Source organism: Lepidochelys olivacea (genome assembly GCF_965140295.1).
Source record: "Lepidochelys olivacea isolate rLepOli2 genome assembly, chromosome: 3".
Taxonomy (NCBI): Eukaryota; Metazoa; Chordata; order Testudines; family Cheloniidae; genus Lepidochelys; species Lepidochelys olivacea.
Window position 1 is genome coordinate 172,087,614 of NC_140413.1, and position 18,418 is coordinate 172,106,031.

At 44.5% G+C, this 18,418-nt stretch overlaps 1 protein-coding gene across 1 annotated transcript in view; it reads right to left on the minus strand.

Annotated features, from left to right (window-relative positions):
• Positions 1 to 17,034, minus strand: part of HAAO (3-hydroxyanthranilate 3,4-dioxygenase) — a 53,703-nt gene extending 36,669 nt beyond the window's left edge. The window contains exons 1-2 of the mRNA XM_084623376.1: positions 16,831 to 17,034; positions 13,275 to 13,353 (exon numbers count right to left, since the gene is read on the minus strand). Of these exons, the coding sequence (XP_084479502.1) occupies positions 13,275 to 13,353; positions 16,831 to 16,910 (159 nt within the window). The 5' untranslated portion in view covers positions 16,911 to 17,034. The remainder of the gene's footprint in view (positions 1 to 13,274; positions 13,354 to 16,830) is intronic.
• Between the last annotated feature and the right edge of the window lie 1,384 nt (positions 17,035 to 18,418).

Consider the following 18,418-nt stretch of genomic DNA (forward strand, 5'->3'; position numbering starts at 1 on the left):
AACCAGATAGGTATCTAAATGGATACAATTGTTGGTGCTGTTAATTTGACTGATAATATCTGCCCTGCCCTGGCCAGAGCCATGGGGAGGAAGGGCCAAGCTCTTAGCCCCCCCACCCCACCCCAGCTGAGGCCACAGAGGGGCTGAGAGCAGTGAGCGGGGGCATGGCCTTGACCAGAAGAGGCAGGGCAGGGGGCTAGCCTCCCCAGGGGGAAGCTTCTGAAATGTTCACCTAGCCATGGTCTGAATCCCTTTATTGTCCTTGTATTCCATTTAACCTTCCCCCCGTCATTTTTCTTTGGTCTGGTGTCAGTGAGTGATTGTCTAAAATGCCACAATTGCCTTCACTCACAAGGCCGATGGCTCATTCTACAGCATAAAGTGACTCGAGGGGAAGATTGCTCTATAACACATCCCTTCAAAGAGAGAGATCTTTTGGGGGGGTTTTAAGACTGATCATGACTATCACAAAGGCCTGTTCATTGGCCATGCTGGTAATTGAATAGTAATTTCCGAAGTGCTCTCTTTGGTAGCCATATTTTGCTGATAGCTGCTGCTCAGAGTGCTGCTGCAGAACATTACCATGGAAACATAGACTAGGAAGACGGAAAGGGCTACGGTCCGCTAATGTCCAGCGCCAGGAAATCACTCAGCCATTAGGAACAGAGGATGTAACTGTGCCTAACTCCCAACTTTAATGCTGCGACTAAAAATAAAAAACTCAAAGTGTCCTGATTGTAAAATTCCTCCCTGATCGCAAAGTTGTTCTGTTTATATCTCTATGTGTGAATTTCACCCTTGTGCAGAGGTTGGGTTGCCAACTTTCCAATTGCACAAAACCAAACATCCTTGCCATGCCCCTGCCATGCCCCTTTCCCGAGGTCCCACCCCTCCTCTGAAGCCCCATCCCCCACTCATCCAGCCCCCGCCCTCTGTCGCTCACTCTCCCCCACCCTCACTCACTTTAAATGGGCTGGGTTAGGGGGTTGGAGTGTGGGAGGGGGTGAGGGCTCCAGCTGGGGGTGCTGGCTCTGGGATGGGGCCAGAAATTAGGGATTTAGGGTGCGGGAGGGGGCTCTGGGCTGGGGCAGGGAGTTGGGGAGTGCAAGGGGGTGGGGCTCCAGCTGGAGGTGCAGGCTCTGGAGTAGGACTGGGAATGAGGGTTGTGGGGTGGAGGATGGGGCTGGGGCCAAGGGGTTGGGAGTGTGGGAGTGGGCTCAGGGCTGGGCGTTGAGGTGCGGGAGGGGGTGGGGGCTCCAGAAGGGAGTTAGGATGTGGGAGGGGGCTCAGGGCCGGGGTTGGGGTGTGGGAGGGGGTGCGGGGTGTGGGCTCTGGGAGGGAGTTTGGGTGTGGGAGGGGGCTCCGGGCTGGGGTAGGGGGTTCAGGTGTGGGAGGGGGTGTGGGGTATGAGCTCTGGGAGGGAGTTAGGGTGCTGGAGGGTGTTCCAACCTGGGGCAGGGAGTTTGGGTAGTGGGTTACAGCCAGGCAGTGCTTAATTCAGGCGGCTCCCGGTTGGTGGCGCAGCGGGGCTAAGTGGCTCTGCGCTGCTCCCAGAAGCAGCCAGCATATCCAGCTCCTAGGCGGAGGCGCAGATAGGTGGCTCTGCACAGTGCGTGCTGCCCGAGCCTGCAGGCACCACCCCCACAGCTTCCATTGACAGTGGTTCCCAGCCAATGGGAGCTGCAGAGTTGGCGCTGGGGGCGGGGGCAGCACCTGGAGCTTCCCTGATTGCCCCTGCACCTTGGGGCCGGACATACCGGCCGCTTCTGGGGAGCTACACAGAGCCAGGGCAGGCAGAGAGTTTGCCTTAGTCCTGCTGTGCAGCCAACTGGTCTTTTAGTGTCCCAGTCAACAGTCCTGACCAGAGCCGCCAGGGTCCCTTTTCGACTGGGCGTTCCGGTCAAAAACCAGATGCCTGGCACCCTATGCAGAGGGTCAGCTCAAGGCCTATGCACCTCTTCAGCCCTATTCTGTGGGTGCATAGGGCTTGTGCTGGCCTTCTGCACAGGGCTGCATTTCAGCCTGTTGAGATTAGGAGTAATCATGGAATCTTTCCTGTATTGAATGTTTTTTGATTGCTTGTGATCCTGCCCCCATTCAAGTCAATGGAAAAAAAGCCCATTGAATTCTATGGTACGGGTCCCTAATAGAATACCTAGGAACCTTAACTCTGAATTTATTGCTGTGTTGTTAAGATTTGTTTTGCAAATAGTGGGGTGTGGTGGTGGTGTGGGTTTCTTTGTTTTTTTCATTATACTCAATTCAAGGATTTCTTGCGTCTCTATTATAACAACGCGTTTCACAGCAAGTTGGGGTTTATTCTTTGAAATGGTTTTGAGGAAAACGTCTTTTTAAAGAAAAAAAATGAACTTTTCATTCACCTAAAAATCATTTGATATTTTGACTGGTTTCAGAGTAGCAGCCGTGTTCGTCTGTATCCGCAAAAAGAAAAGGAGTATTTGTGGTACCTTAGAGAAATTTGTTAGTCTCTAAGGTGCCACAAGTACTCCTTTTCTTTTTTTGATATTTTGAGGAGCACGTGGCAGTAATTAGCCAGTTCATTACTGTGCTAATTATATCTTCTGAACTTTATCAAGATAACTGTCCTCTGTTTAATGGCTCATTGAGTTACAGCCCAGGACCCTTCCATTTCAAGAGCCATAGGAATAGCTAGTAATAAATATAGGACTACTGTCCTTTGCTGAAACACTGTCATCCATCTGCTGGTAGAACCTCTCCATACTTTGGGGCAAATCCAACCCTTCCTACACAGCCACAGAAAATCCTTTGGCCGTGGAAGCAGTCTGGTTCCAGCAGGTGGGCGTGGTTGCATTGAGCATGCGGATGCTTAGAGCATCTGTTCAGTGCCCAGCCTTGGAACATAGCATCTGCACCTTTGTCTGTTTTGAGAGAGACTCCGATGTCCAGTCTTAGGAACATGCGGGAGACAAAGGAAATCAGGCTATTGTGTTTAATGTGTAGGCTTTTCTTTTCATTTTTTATTAATTATATCGTGTCCCCCAAACTGCTATGAGCCCTAGACAGAGCCCTACTCCAAAGAGCCTATGGTCTAGAACGTACAGGCAAGAGAAGAGAAGGAAAACAAGGGTAGGCTTGGGTTGTTTAAAGTCTTCTAATTTTTGTACTCTTATTTAATTTGGTTTTTGATAGTCTCCCAAAGTTTACACATCTTCTTCCCCAACCCTTCTCCCTGTGTTTTTTATTTGAGCCCTTTCTTATTTACTATCTGACACTCTCCCGTTCCTGTTATTGTAAAACTTCCCTGCTTTCTTATTAATCCTTACCTATTACCTCCCCCCTCGCAGCCACCCTCCCAGAGTTATCATGAATTCAGAAGTGGCCCTTGACCTTAACCAGATGGCTTTATATTGCAGAAGTGTTGAATACCCAATGTCTCTGTTGAGAGCTGCAGGTGCAAGGCATTTCTGAAAATTAATCAATAACCCCTTGAGACTGGCAGTTTGGTTTTGACCTAGTTCCCTTGCGCTTTCTGGAGTATCCAAGACTCACCTCCTCTCCTTTACTCTGCTCCACCCTAATCCATTGCGGTCCAAAGGTAGGTGATATCACCAGTTACTAAAGTCACTAGAGTACAACGAAGAGCAGCACTGTTGATACTGAGCCATTGTTGAGGCTGTGACGGATGCCTGCTGCCACTGCAGTCCTGCCCAGCTGCACGATCTCTCACCTCATGGGTACAAGGGTTTGACTGGCTCTTCCAAAGGAAATAGGTGGCACTTCAGTTCCAAAAAGGAGGGGGGCTGAGGCTTTGCGGAGAGCCTACTGCTCTGTGCAGTGCTGCTGCTTTTTTTTTTGGCTGGGCCCCGTTTCACTGGGGAAGGCAAGTGAGAGAGTTTGTCATCCTCACTGTCACCTTGGGGCCCAGCCCCAGAAAGAGTGCACCCAAGTAGTGATATAGAACGAAGCAGGTAGCAGAGATTCAGAATTCCGCATCGCTGATTTGAGCGTGAAAATTAACTGAGTAGGGCCTGAGTGCCTTGGGTCCTGCCAGATTAGAAATTGGGGCTGCTCAGCACCGTGTAGGATTGGGCCCTGAACTGGCATGTACTATGTGTCAGATTATCAAGAACTAAATGAATTTGCAGAGCAAATCACATTCTGATGTGGGAGTAGAGTTTGGGTGCTGTCCAGGCTTCACAGGTGACTGATCAATATACATGAGCACAGAATAACATAATTTTCTCTCCCTTTCTCATCCCAAGGTTTTCAACCATCAGAAATCTGGAAAAGCAACTGGATGAGAAAGGGAGAGAAAATTATGTTTTTCTTTGCTCATGTGCATCAATCACCTGTGAAACCTGGACACTAGCCAAGCCTTATCCCACCAATCTTAGGCGGCGAAACTATTTCTGAAGATGAAGGCTGTTTCTGATGTGAATGGAACTTCTCTCCCACTGATTGCAAGAGGAGCTTTGTTTCCGCTCATTTAAAAACAAACAACCCATTATTTAAAGTATTTTCACAGCTAGATAGATCAGGTGTTAAAATATTACAAGTTACCAACAGGCCTTTTTCTACTTTGCTGACTAAACTGTCTGCATAACAAACAAAACACACACAATGTAGTAATAAAAATCTGAAGCCAGTGACAAACTATTTCTGATTATCATTAACTATCCATCCATCGTCAAGCTTCACAATGAGCATAGTCTTCATCTCCCACTGACTTCCCCTGAAACAAACCAGTCCCTTCACTTTTCACATGCCACATCTCATGCCAGAGTGAAATTTTCTTCTGGGAACTCTGGAAAATATCACAGGAGGAGGAATTTAAAAGATACAGTGCTACATCTTTGCTCCCATTCAGGCAGCACAAAGCAGCCAGGATGCCTGTAAATCCAGTCCCTGAAGATGCCCCACGAACAGGGAAGTCTGTGGGGTGTGTAGAGCTGTCTCAACTCCTATGCAACCCCTCACCCAACCTCACCTTCAGTGTAGGGGGAAATGTCCAGGAGAAAAGGATGTGGCCAGGGTGCCCCTGAAGCTGGCTGATCCCTAGCTCCATGTATGGCCCCTTGAAGCCATGGATAGCTGGGTATAAGGCCAGGTCTACATTAGAAGCTTTTGTAACTATAGCAATGTTAACTAAAAGTGGGATGGATTTATTTATTTTGGGTGACATTTCTGTGCAGGCAAAAGCCCTAGTGTAGATGCAGTTGTACTGGCACATAGGCCATGTCTAAATTAGAAGTCTAGTGTCCCCTCTCCACCCTGTTTCCTTCTTTAATGCCAATCTGCTTACAGGTTTTGATAGACAGGTCTGGGTTCTTCTGGATCCCACTACCCACTCAGCAAGGTGCATCTTTTTTATTTTACCTTATGAAATTTATTTGGCGGTGCCTCCACCCCACTCGCTCCTTCCTGGCAGGGTCACCAGGGCAGCTTGGGAGGAAAATTCTAACCATAGGTAACCCCCACTTCTTTGCCAGATAGTTGGAGGCTCCCAAGAAATAACACAAATACATACAATGTACTCAACCCAGTAATTATATTAAACAGGAGACAAATATAACATAGCAGGGTTAAACACTATTCTTAGGATCACCGGTGCCAAGGCAGATAATACCCGTGACTTTCCCCAGTCATGGGACCTGATGTAGCAAATGTAAGATTAGTGTCCTGTTGGTACATGTACTTTGCTGAGGCCCTTGATGACCTATGACCACAATATCTTCTCTGCAGTGGTTTAGCAGTCTGGCTGACTGGATTCAGTACAGCCCAAAGGACTCACAAGTGGGAGGAGGTGGTAAGTCCCTCCACTATGGACTAATATGCAGCAGGTTATAAAATCCCCAAACCCTTACACCCTGGCTTGAGGACAGAGTTCAGGAAGTAGGGAGTGCCCAAAACAATTTCCCTGACTGACTAACTAAAAGATGGTTCACTCACAAACTCCATGAATGATCCTCTGCTGGCAGGGATCCTCTTCAGGCAGGAGTCAGGCTGCTTTTGGTCCCAGATTTCCCCTCCCCACAAAGGGGTGCAGGCCTTAAGGTGCAGATTACACAACTATACTAAAATCCAAACTGTAATCTCCTAGCCCAGCATCCAGACACACTCACAGCAGGCAGCAGCCCTGAATTAGCAGACTGAGCAGAGCTGACCATGTGGTGACTGGTCTCACCTAGGGAGCTGGGGGCTAACTCAGCCTGGCTGGGGAAGTTTACCAGCAAAAAGACTCTACAAACTGGGAGTCATCAGTGGAGAAGAAAAAGCCCAGCTGAGGGATCTGCTGTCAGGTCCCTAGAGGCCAGTTCTCAGGGGGAACCCTGTATGCAGGCCTGGGACTCACCAGGTCCCCACACAACCAGTCCTGCCCTTGCCCTGGCTGGCTCCAGACTGTCTCAAAAAATGGCTTCTCCCCTTTTCTGAGCTCCCTGGGAAGGGCATCTCACTCCTATTAGTTGCTGGACAGACTCTGAGTCTGCCTTGGCTCCCCCTCCCTACCAGGGACAGCGTGCCTCTCCCTGAGCTGCCAGCAGACAGGGTCCCAGGAACCTGGGTAATCTCCTTGGGGGTTACAGAAGGTTATAGCTATATCAGCAAAACTTTTCAGTGTAGGTTAAGTCCAAGTTAGAGTAGCCCTAAGTCTACTCTAGTGCTAGCCCTGAACTTGCCCAGACTTGCGGATTGTGGTCATTCTGGTCCTGTGCCAAGTGCGGCTGGGTTTGATCAAAGTTATAAAGATTTCCAAAATTTCCTTGTCCTTCTCTTGGGAGCGAGTGTGGTTTTGAGGTCAATGGAACTGCATATGAGTAAGTGTTTGCAGGATGAAGCCCTGCTCTCTTTGCTTCTGCAGAGAGAGATCAAAGGGAACTTGATATTAGAGAAAATATGAGTATGCTGTCGTGGTGGGCTCAAGCCACACAGTTTAGAGCCAAATTTGTCTAAAGTCTGAGTGGTAGCTCAGGCCTATCTCTGATAAACTGGGTATTTTAACTCCAGTGTCTATAAAAATAATCGGAGGGGGAACAGAATACAAGATGAGGGATGCTTCTGAGTGTGGTTGAGGATGATGCAACAACAAGTAATGGCCTGAAGCTAAGAGTATCAGTTCCAAGAACTGGAGCATGCTCACAAACCCTGATATGCTGGTGAATCCCTTGGGGGATGTGACCGGCAGGCTGAGAAGCACTGGGCTAGAGAAGCACAGAAGATCCTTTCTGATATTGTCAACTAATTGTGTATGAGTATGTAGTTCTGTACATAGAACAATGAACTTAACAGATTTAAACTGTTCTAAAATTAACTTCCCTCCCAAAACAAACATGTCTGCCTGGAATTTCCTCCAACCTGGTAAGTGTCAGTGTCTGAAGTTTTGAAATCACTGAGACATTAAACCCTTATAACCAGAGTGGCTTATAATAGGGTGCCAACATAAATTATTTTTAAATATACAATAGTGCTGTTAAACTGGCATTAAGATTGTGAGCCCAGCTTTTAAACATGAGCTCCTTAATAGGATATGCACATTCTGGGCCTCAACTTGTCACTTGTTTGTGTAAATGAGCATTTTCCTCCCCCTAAGTTCAGAGGTGAGCATCTACATATGGCATTTAGATGTCCTATTAAATAGCCCACATTAAAATGTGTTTGTATTTATTGTATATCAAGGCTGAGGTTCATAATCATCTGATTCACTGCAATAAAAGTTTAAAACATAAGTCTCTTTAGGAAAGGGGTGACAGTGGACGAGAAGCTGGATATGAGTCAGCAGTGTGCCCTTGTTGCCAAGAAGGCCAATGGCATTTTAGGATGTATAAGTAGGGGCATAGTGAGCAGATCGAGGGACGTGATCCTTCCCCTCTATTCGACATTGGTGAGGCCTCATCTGGAGTACTGTGTCCAGTTTTGGGCCCCACACTACAAGAAGGATGTGGATAAATTGGAGAGAGTCCAGCAAAGGGCAACAAAAATGATTAGGGGTCTGGAACACATGACTTATGAGGAGAGGCTGAGGGAACTGGGATTGTTTAGTCTGCAGAAGAGAAGAATGAGGGGGGATTTGATAGCTGCTTTCAACTACCTGAGAGGTGGTTCCAGAGAGGATGGTTCTAGACTATTCTCAGTGGTAGAAGAGGACAGGACAAGGAGTAATGGTCTCAAGTTGCAGTGGGGGAGGTTTAGGTTGGATATTAGGAAAAACTTTTTCACTAGGAGGGTGGTGAAACACTGGAATGCATTACCTAGGGAGGTGGTAGAATCTCCTTCCTTAGAAGTTTTTAAGGTCAGGCTTGACAAAGCCCTGGCTGGGATGATTTAATTGGGGGTTGGACTAGATGACCTCCTGAGGTCCCTTCCAACCCTGATATTCTATGATTCTATGAAAAGCTAGTTTAATATTGACTAAGTGAAAGAACATAAGGGCTATATCTACACTTGGAGCTGATTCCCAATTTGAGTAGACATACTTGGGCTAGTTTGATAACAGCTAGCATGCTGTAGCCATGGCAGCACACACAGTGGCCATAGGCACACGGGCTAGCTGTGCTGAGTACAAACCTGTGCTGCCACTTGCCACTGCCCAGGCTACTGTGGCTACACTACTCATTTTCGTTGGCTAGCTCAATGAGAGGTCCTGGGAATCACACCCCCAGCTCAAGTGTAGATGTAGTCTAAAACAATATTTAATAGGCAGCTGCTGTAAAAGAAATTTGATTGCTTTTTACCTGTGTTGTCATAATATGTGTACAGTTAGGGAAGGAAAAAAATATTTGCTATTTTCCAAGGAACTTCATGTTAATTACCATAGGAACCTTTCCACGTAACCAATCTTGTAACTTGAAAAGTGCATTCAGTGCAAAGAGATGCGATTCAGCATTAAGACTGGAAAGGTCTGAGACAGAGAGCAGTTCATGCATGAAAAGGCTAAACTTCATACTGCTTTTCTCAGCTTTATTTATTGTCCTCTTGAATTTCCTGGCTGAAATTAATTAATTCCTGTCATTTCTATTTCAGCAATTTGTAAAAGCCAAGTCCATCATATGTAGCTTGAGAATACAGACAGATGGGTACAAAGACGGGAAAGATAGGCTTAGAGTGACAACTAGTGTTCAGTTTTGTTTCTTTCTTTCCAGCTTAATAGAAAAAACAGAAAACAAGAGACAAAGTGGGTGAGGTAGTATCTTTTATTGGACCATCTTCTCTTAGTGAGAAAGACAAGATTATGAGCTTACACAGAGCTCTTCAGGGCTGGGAAACTTACTTAGGGTATGTCCACACTACAAACTTATGTAAACCTAAGTTATGTTGACATACGTCCACTTCAGTAATTAAATTGCTTTTGCATGTCCATGCTATGCTCCTTGTGTTGGCATTGCGCATCCTCACCAGGAGCACTTGCAACAATTGAACTGTCAGTGTGGGGCACAGTGGGATGGCTTCAGAAAGCCAGCAGCAGTCAACGTGAGCAATGCAGGGTTTACCCTGACACTGCATCAGACAAAATATATCAACCTAAGCACTACACCTCTCACGGAGTTGGATTTATTAAGTCAGCGTAGGGTGAGTTACATCAGCGGGAGTGACATTTTAGTGTAGGTGCTGTGGCAAATTGCCAGCACTACTATGATGGGTCTCACGCTTTCTCTTCTTGGGGTGACATTCAGGGCACAGTTTCTTGCCCCTGAACTGGGGTATTAACTGCCCCACTAGTGTCCTAGATTAGTGGAGAGGGAGGGACCTGGGCCCACCCACTAATCTGGGTCCCAGCCCAGGGGCCCTAGCGATAGCAGTAAACCACTTGCACTAGCGGTTCCTTCCCCAGGCTACTTCCCTCTCCTGCCCTTCAGCTTATGGGGCTTCCTGCCCTCCCTCTGCACAAACCAGGTGTCCCTTTACCTAGGGTCTTGGTCTTCTTAGCCCACCACAGCACTTCTCTAAACTCTCCTCTACTTCCCTCCAAACTGCTCTCTGCTCCAACACCAATCCGCTCTCTTTCACCTCCTCCAAACTGCTCTCTACTCCAACACCAATCTACTCTGCTTCAACTGCTCCTCTTGTCTGATTGAAGCAGGGGGGTTTTATCAGGTGACTGGCTTCAGGTGCTCTAATTGGCTTCAGGTGCTTTAATTAATCTACAGCAAACTTTCTTCCCTCTACAGGGAATAAGAGTCCCTTCTCACACTCTCCTGTTGCCCTTTGGCCATGCTGTATCACAATGCTTAAAGTGAAGTGAGCTGTAGGTCACGAAAGCTTATGCTCAAATAAATTGTCTCTAGGGTGACTCTGTTAGTCTCTGAGGTGCTACAAGTACTCCTTTTCTTTTTGAGAATGCTTAAAGAGTTAGGTCGATGTAAGCTGCCTTGCATCGACCTAACTCTGTGGTGTAGATCAGGGTTCAGAGTGTCACTGCTAAATACAAGGTGAACAAAGTGTTTGGCATAAGTAGATAACACATATTTCAAGGGACCATTCAAGATAAAGTGACCCATTAACAGCCCTCTAGTCATAGGGAGAAATGCAAGTGGCAGGGGAAAAGCAACTGAGGAGGGGAGTTGTTAGCTGGTTATAGATTGTTTTCATAAGTCATAAATCCAGTGTCTCTGATCTGTCCATGACTTTTAGTGTCTAGCAAAGTTATTAATTTAAGCTGTCAGGGTCATTTTTTGGAAGTGGTGTGCAGGTTTCCTTTGAGGATGAGGACGGATAGGTCAGATACGGAGTGATCGCTTTGTGAAAAGTGTTCACCCACAGGTGATGTGGTGTTTTTGCATTTTGTCATTTCCTGTGTGAGTTCATTCAAGAGCATAGGGGTTGTCTGGTTTTACCCATGTAGCTGTTATTGGGGCATTTCTTGCACTAGATGAGGTATACCACATGTTGTGATAGGCATGTGTAGGACCCATGGATCTTGAAAGATTGTTGTGGGTGGTGTTTGATCACTGGAGCAGTGGAGATATGTCTGTAGGTTTTGCATCTGTTGTTCTGGCAGGGTCTGGTGCCGCTTTGAGTTGGTGTGTCCTGGTCTGTGGGGAGCTTGCTTCTCACAGTGAGCTTGGAGAAGTTAAGAACGTAAGAATGGCCATACTGGGTCAGACCAAAGGTCCATCCAGCCCAGTATCCTGTCTGCAGACAGTGGCCAATGCCAGGTGCCCCAGAGGGAGTGAACCTAACAGGTAATGATCTAGTGATCTCTCTCCTGCCATCCATCTCCACCCTCTGACAAACAGAGGCTAGGGACACCATTCCTTACCCATCCTGGCTGATAGCTATTAATGGACTTAACCTCCATGAATTTATCTAGTTCTCTTTTAAACCCTGTTATAGTCCTATTCTTCACAACCTCCTCAGGCAAGGAGTTCTACAGGTTGACTGTGCGCTGAGTGAAGAAGAACTTCCTTTTATTTGTTTTAAACCTGCTACCCATTAATTTCATTTGGTGGCCCCTAGGTTGGGTGGTTGTTTGAAGGCCAGAAGAGGGGGTTCAAGAAAGATTTCTTTCAGGATGGGTTATAGTTGTTGGATGATACCTCTTATGGGTTCCAGTGTGGGGTGGTAGGTGACAATTAGGTTATGAATTTCCACCACAGCTTCAACAACCACCACCTGTACATTAAACTCTCTTTGGAACACTCCCACACTAGCATCAACTTCCTGGACACCAGGATCAGCAACGGAACTCTACAGGCAGCTACATACAAGAAACAAATGGATCACCACACCTACCTTCATAGATCCAGTAACCCCTCCAAACACACCCAGAAATCTGTTATCTAAAGCCAGCACTCAGATACCACAGAATATGCTCCAAGGAGGAAGTCCGGGATATAGACCAGAATACAGTTCAAACCACCATCACCAAACAAGGACACTCCACAAGAAAAGTAGATCACATCATGGAATGAGCCACTCAAATACCCCAAGAGAATCTGCTTCAATACAGAAATATTCCCGTCCCCCCCAAGATCGCACATGCCTAGTTGTCACCTATTCGGGTGGTTTGGGGTCATTAATTTTAATTTTGCAACCCCATCACCAGGGGTGCTGGAACAATTTGTATAGTGGGGGTACTGACAGCCATTGAACCAAACTGTAAACACTGTATATGATGGAAACCACTTCAAGCCAGGGGGTGCAGCAGCACCCCCAGCACCCCTAGTTCCAGCACCTATGCCAACCACAATAGCTCCAGTGCCAAACCTTAATTCCTTTAGCTTCACCCAACCCTATCAATACTATGTAATAATAATGTAGTATAACATCAGAATAGAGATCGGAGGTTCCTTCAAATGTTTTGTAACCTGACATCCTACAGTTGTGATTACCTCTTTCACCAGGATCTTATCTCTTATAGAGAAAAATGCACGCAGTTTTTCCCAGCAGTATTTACTTATAAATATATAACAGGTGCTTTTCACCTCAGTTACAATTAAGCTATATTACTATTACAATATAAAATCACCTAAGGTATGATTCTATTAATTGTTTCCATGGTAAGTATATAAACTCCCACAAAGTCTTTTAAAAATGCTAGGCCTAATTCTGTACTGCCTTGTTTTTGTGAAGTCATTTAGGCTGACATTTTCAAATTTTCATTATACTATGGGAATTAGGTGGTCAAATTCCATTGAAATGTAATGGGAGTTTTGTGTTTATTTGAAAATCCCAGGCTTACAGCAGTGCAAATTTGGGTGTAAGATGTTGCCATTTTTATTTGATTTGGTCTATTTGCACTCCACACGTGGGCAAATGGCTACTCAAGGTGCAAAGCATGCCTTCTGTCAGTAGAAAGCAGAACCCCATTACATAAATACTAGAGCTGTGCAAAGGATTTCCTGATGTTGAATTTTTTTCATTCTGAATTGGAATGAAAACCAAAAAATTTAAATTCTCCATAAAGGAAAATTGAGGGAGAAATTCTAAATGTTTCTTTTAGATTTTGATATTTTAAAAAGTGTTGTATTGTATTATAATCTAGAATAGAAAATACAGAATGCAAAACAAAACATCATTTAAACATGAAAAACTGAAAAGTTTCATTCAGAAAATATTGCAATGGGACATTTTGACATTGTTGGAACTTTTTTGCATTTTTTTCCTAAACAAAATTCTGGTGAAATTGACCCAATTTCATGAAGTATTTTGATGGAACTGCTAGTTCTGTTCTCTGCCGACCACTCATCAGTTTAATAGAATTAAGCAGGACATTACTAATTTGCAGGTATCACTTATAAATTTCTTAAACTTAGAGATCAATAAAAGTAGTAAAACATAAATGTACTATGTGTTACCTCTTCTCCTTCTTCAACATGATAATCCTTCCTTTGGTTTGGTCCTCCAACAAACATCACATTCAGCTGCTGACAGTGCCTGGAAAAAATATTTTAAAGAGATCAGTAAGAATATCTTGCATTTCTATATTTCATCTGAGGATTTAGAAGTATTTTACAGTCAATAACTAATTTATTAAATAGTTTAGGCAATATGGCCCAGTGAATAGGCCCCTGGACTGGAATTCAGGAGACCTGGGTTTTATAACATGCTTTGAGATCTAAAGATGAAAAGTGCTATATGAGAGCTAGGTATTATTATTGTTGCAATATCACCTGATCAGACTAGAAGTTTGTAAGTAAAATGTAATGCTTCACAGCTAGTAAAGTTACTGAAAGCTATTGATGTTAAGAATGCTGGTCCTGAATCCTCTCTCGCTTACACCACTCTTACAATGGTGCCACAGGAATGAGTTCACCAGAGTTGCACCTGATTCTAAAGTGGTGGAAGTGAGAGGGGAATCAGGCCCTCTGTCTAATTCTGCCATGCTTATGAATTCTGATGAGCACTTTTTCTCTCAGTTCTACTACTCCGAATGCCAAAATTAGCCTTCAGGCAGCTCCCTTCAGGCTAGACTGTACCTCCAAGTTCCATGTGCAGAAGGGACCCTCTATGTGTGGATCTCACCCTTCCCCCAGGTCAGCAGCCAGAGGTATTACATTTCCCAGGTAGTATCTTACACCACAGAGAGACCCCTACTGAAGGGGATGCTGGGAATAGAGCTGGGAACAGCTCTGGCTGGGAAGTCCTTGGTAGTCCAGTTGCAGTGGAGCAACACTACCATGAAATGCAACTCCGGGATGAGAGCAGGGGGACACAGAGCTACCACAGAGATAGAGAAGCAATCTGTTCACATTGAATCTGGGCCTCAATGCTGAGTGTGTTGTCACCATGCCTACACTCAGCCATCTTCAACAGAGTCATGTTAGGAGAGTTTCTGAGATGTTGGAACATGCAAGTCAACTCGGGCTCACAGGGCTTAAGCTACGAGGCTAAAAATAGCAGTGTAGACGCTCCTGGTTGGGCTGGAGCCCAGGTTCTGAGACCCCCTTCCCTCACCAGGTTTCAGACCCCAGGGTCAGAGCTGGTGCTAGCCCATTGGGGCCTAAGCAGGCATATTTTCCAGCCCCCCCCAACACTAAAACAGGCAAGTTCTTATAATAAAAAGCAAATAGGGGGCCCTCTTGAGCTGCTCAGGGCCTAAGCAATTGCTTAGTCTGCTTTTGCCAAGTGTGGGCTCTGCCCGGCCACCAGCCCAAGCGGGAATGCTGCTATGTTTAGCCCTGTAGCATGAACCCAAATCCGTTGACCCGGTCTCTGAGACTTGCTGTTGTGGGTTTCAGGAGACTCCTAAGTCACTTAGGCATTTTTGAAAAGGTTGCCCACTGTGATAGAAATGGTGACAGGATCACCACCTAATGCACCTCACACAACTGATTTTAGTGTGGAGATAGAACCAAAGTTTTGAAATAATTTCAGAAATCTGCTAGCCATTTTTGCCATAGACCCTGGAGTCCTTTTAAAAGCCCTGCCGACATTTTGATAGAGACAGGAGAATGGCAGAGAGAAACTTAGGAGCCATAGGTATTTATTAGACAAATTCAGTCTCTTTCACCATAGGCTGAGGTTACATTGAGAGATGAACATTTTCCAAAAACATTCACCATTATTTAACCAGCTCTGGTACAGCGTGGCACAGATGGGTTGATGCTGGTCACCCTAATGGGAATGATTTTTTCATTCTGACTTCTGTGAGATTCCCCTGCACAAGAACAATTTTCTGAAGCTTTGCGGAGAGATTTGACCCAAGGCAGGAAGAGTGTTTAGGGGTGGGGGAAAAAAAGTTTGCAGTAACAGCAAAGTAGATATCCCTTATTGATGAAGAGCAGAAAGGAGGAATATTCAAAATACTTCAACAATAGCACAGGTGCTGTGGTTCAAAGGTGCTCTTGTTAAGCTGAGAAATGAAGCCACCTTGCAAAAGTATAGCAGAATTCATTTTAAATGAATATTTCAAACTAATAATTGAATGAAAGAAATCAGAAACAGAAGACACTTTCTTGTGCTCTTTCATGCCATGAGATCTACTCAGACCGAGCATTTTTGTCTTTCTTTCTGTCTACAATAGAACATCAAACGGTACTTTCAATAGATGAGGGAATGTGCACATCCTCCATGAAATCTGTATCTTGGCATAGTTACTCAGAAAAGCAAGCATTTACACACAGTCATGAAAAGCATTAACATTCCTTAACTGTCAGAACCGGCTATTCGGCTTTCAATTACAAGGAATCCTTTGGGGTAGGAGAAAAAAAAGTGGTTCCTGGAAGTTTTGTTCATTTGCAGTTTCCTTTCGATGGATTAAAACATATATCACAGAAAATAAAAGGAACATAATATAATGTGAAAATTGGATTATAATATAAAAACATTATAATATATATAAAAAAGAGGGATAGGCAATGGAAACTCTTCTTAAGGAGACCCTTCTTTTCTGATTCATGTACTGTAGGTTCAGAAGCAAACACATTACGCTTTATTCCACTGACATAAGAAATAATTGTTATTACTGTGATTGGAAGAAGGTGCCAAATTCTGGACCCTGGCACAGCCACACTGCAAGTGTCCACACCGGTGCTTTTGTCAGTGAAACTTATGTCACTCGGAGGGGTGTTTTTTCATACCCCTGAGCGACATAAGTTATAACAACAGAAGTGCTAATGTAGACATAGCCTGAGTCACAGTCAGGAAACTGAATAGGCCGGAGCAGCTCGCAGAGCCCCCAGCTGACAGTGGTGGTAATGAATTTAACTCGCTCAGCATCCCTCTTCTTCCCTACCCCCTGGTTTTATGGATTACTCTGCTATTCTTTGATTGTAATAATGGGGTCATCCTTCACTTCTGGAGCTGGAGTGGCCCCTCTCTCACTGCTGGAATGGCTTTCGCCACCAAGTCTGGAAACACAAAGTGGGGGGGAAGTAGTGGTAATTTATTAGGTGAATCTCATAATTCACGAGTGTGATCCCATGAGATTTTTCTCCCATAGGGCCTAATCCAAAGCCCACTGAAGTCAGTAGAAAGAGTGCTGTAGACTTCAATGAACTGTGGATCAGGGCCATATATTGCAGTGTGCTGAACACAGCACTCCATCTATTTTAAAACATTAAACAGTTTTCAAGCACTTTCTGTCTTTTAAAAAAAAAGCCTGTGCCCAGACAGGAAGAACAATTTTATCCACACTCATTAATCTTTCCCATTTGCATGAAATTTACAGCAGGTTCCTTTTATCCCTCCCACTGTATTCTTTCATAGAATATCAGAGTTGGAAGGGACCTCAGGAGGTCATCTAGTCCAACCCCCTGCTCAAAGCAGGACCAATCCCCAATTTTTGCCCCAGATCCCTAAATGGCCCCCTCAAGGATTGAACTCACAACCCTGGGTTTAGCAGGCCAATGCTCAAACCACTGAGCTATCCCTGAAAATATTCAAGGTAAAACAAGATCTTCATTTACTTACATAAGCTTATTGCAGACGGGGGGCAAAAAAGCAGCTTTGTTTTCTTCTATCCATTTTCTTACATTTACAAGCAGCTCCATGGCTCACCAGCAATGAGACTTTTGGGGAAGGTAATGAGCTGGCACAGAAGTATGCAGCCTGCACTCTGGTTAGGTTATTCCCACCACAAAGCTCTGGTGATTGGCTGATAAGATAGAGTTCTTCAGGCTGGGGTTTCAAAGGGAACTACTTTGTTCGATCAGCCAAAGGTTATTTTGTAGAGCAAACTATATTCTGGTAGCTTAGGCAATAATCAACTCATGCATTTCAAAAACATCTAGATCTTTGCTTAGCTCTGTTTAAACATATAAACTCTGTGTGCGTCTGTTAGCAGGGCTAGAAGAAGACAAGCATTCCATTTTTATTCATCATATTGTTGAAAGTACAGGTTAAATGTCAGTCAGTAGCATTATCATGAAAACAATATATATATATATATATATATATATATATATATGACAGAGAGAGAGATTTATTTTTTTTAAATAGATATTCCTGAAGCACTTAAGAGTGGAATAATGCACTGATTTGTTCATGATATTTAGTTCTCATAACTTGTCACAAGTGCAACTAGAGAATTTAAGTCAGATGTCAACAGGTTAGTATTGTAAGAAATCCACAGCTCCCTGGGAACTACACAGTTGTTACTATGTCAACTCGAAATGTTAGGAACGTCCTGCTACCAAAGCACAGAGCTGCTAAAGGAGAATCTCCATTAACTGTTAACAGTACAGGGCCCTGATACTGTAGATCAGTTCTGAATCCACATAGCAGAAGGCATTGCTAAATATTACAGTATTGCCTTTGAATCCTGAAACATCAGGAATGGGGATGTACATTTTTGAACTCTCAGATGGTGCATGACTAAGCAAAATGGGGGTAATTTTTTCTTAGGGTCAAATTTTCAGAATGTGATATCTATTGCTGAATTATCCAAAGTCAGTAATACAGATATTTGTCTTGGGCACTATCATTAGCTTGTGTACTTACTAGAATTTATATATAAAAAGGCAGATTCTGACTGGGTTATATCAGGGTAAATCTGGAGTAACTCTATTGAAGTCAATTGAATCCTGCCTACAAATTCCATTTGTGCATGTAAACAGAGTTTGTACTGAGTACAAGGGGGTTTTGTGGGTATGAGCGCTATCGTTTGTGCATACAACTGTCAGTGTGCTAAACTGTGTGTACGTAGAATTTCATGTGCACAAATGGTGGCTAGGTTGAGGCCTTTGAAAATATAACCCTTAAAGGAGAACTGTGAAAAGTGGGAGCAGTTATAGTTGCAAAACATCCTCTCTTGAAGCAGGAGTGTCCTTCCCTAGATGGGCAGACCTAGTGGACATCACTATGTTATGTGTACATTAGAGTTCTTTATACAAAAAATTCCCACAGTTGCTAATGCTGATGCAAGCTCAACCAGTGGCCGCAATACAGGGGTCCTTAGCATTTTAGGCTCCATGTAGACTCACTTCTGAATTTATCACCTTCTGTTTATGATTCTACATAAGTTTGATGACAGAATGTGGGGCTGTGACTTGACTATCAT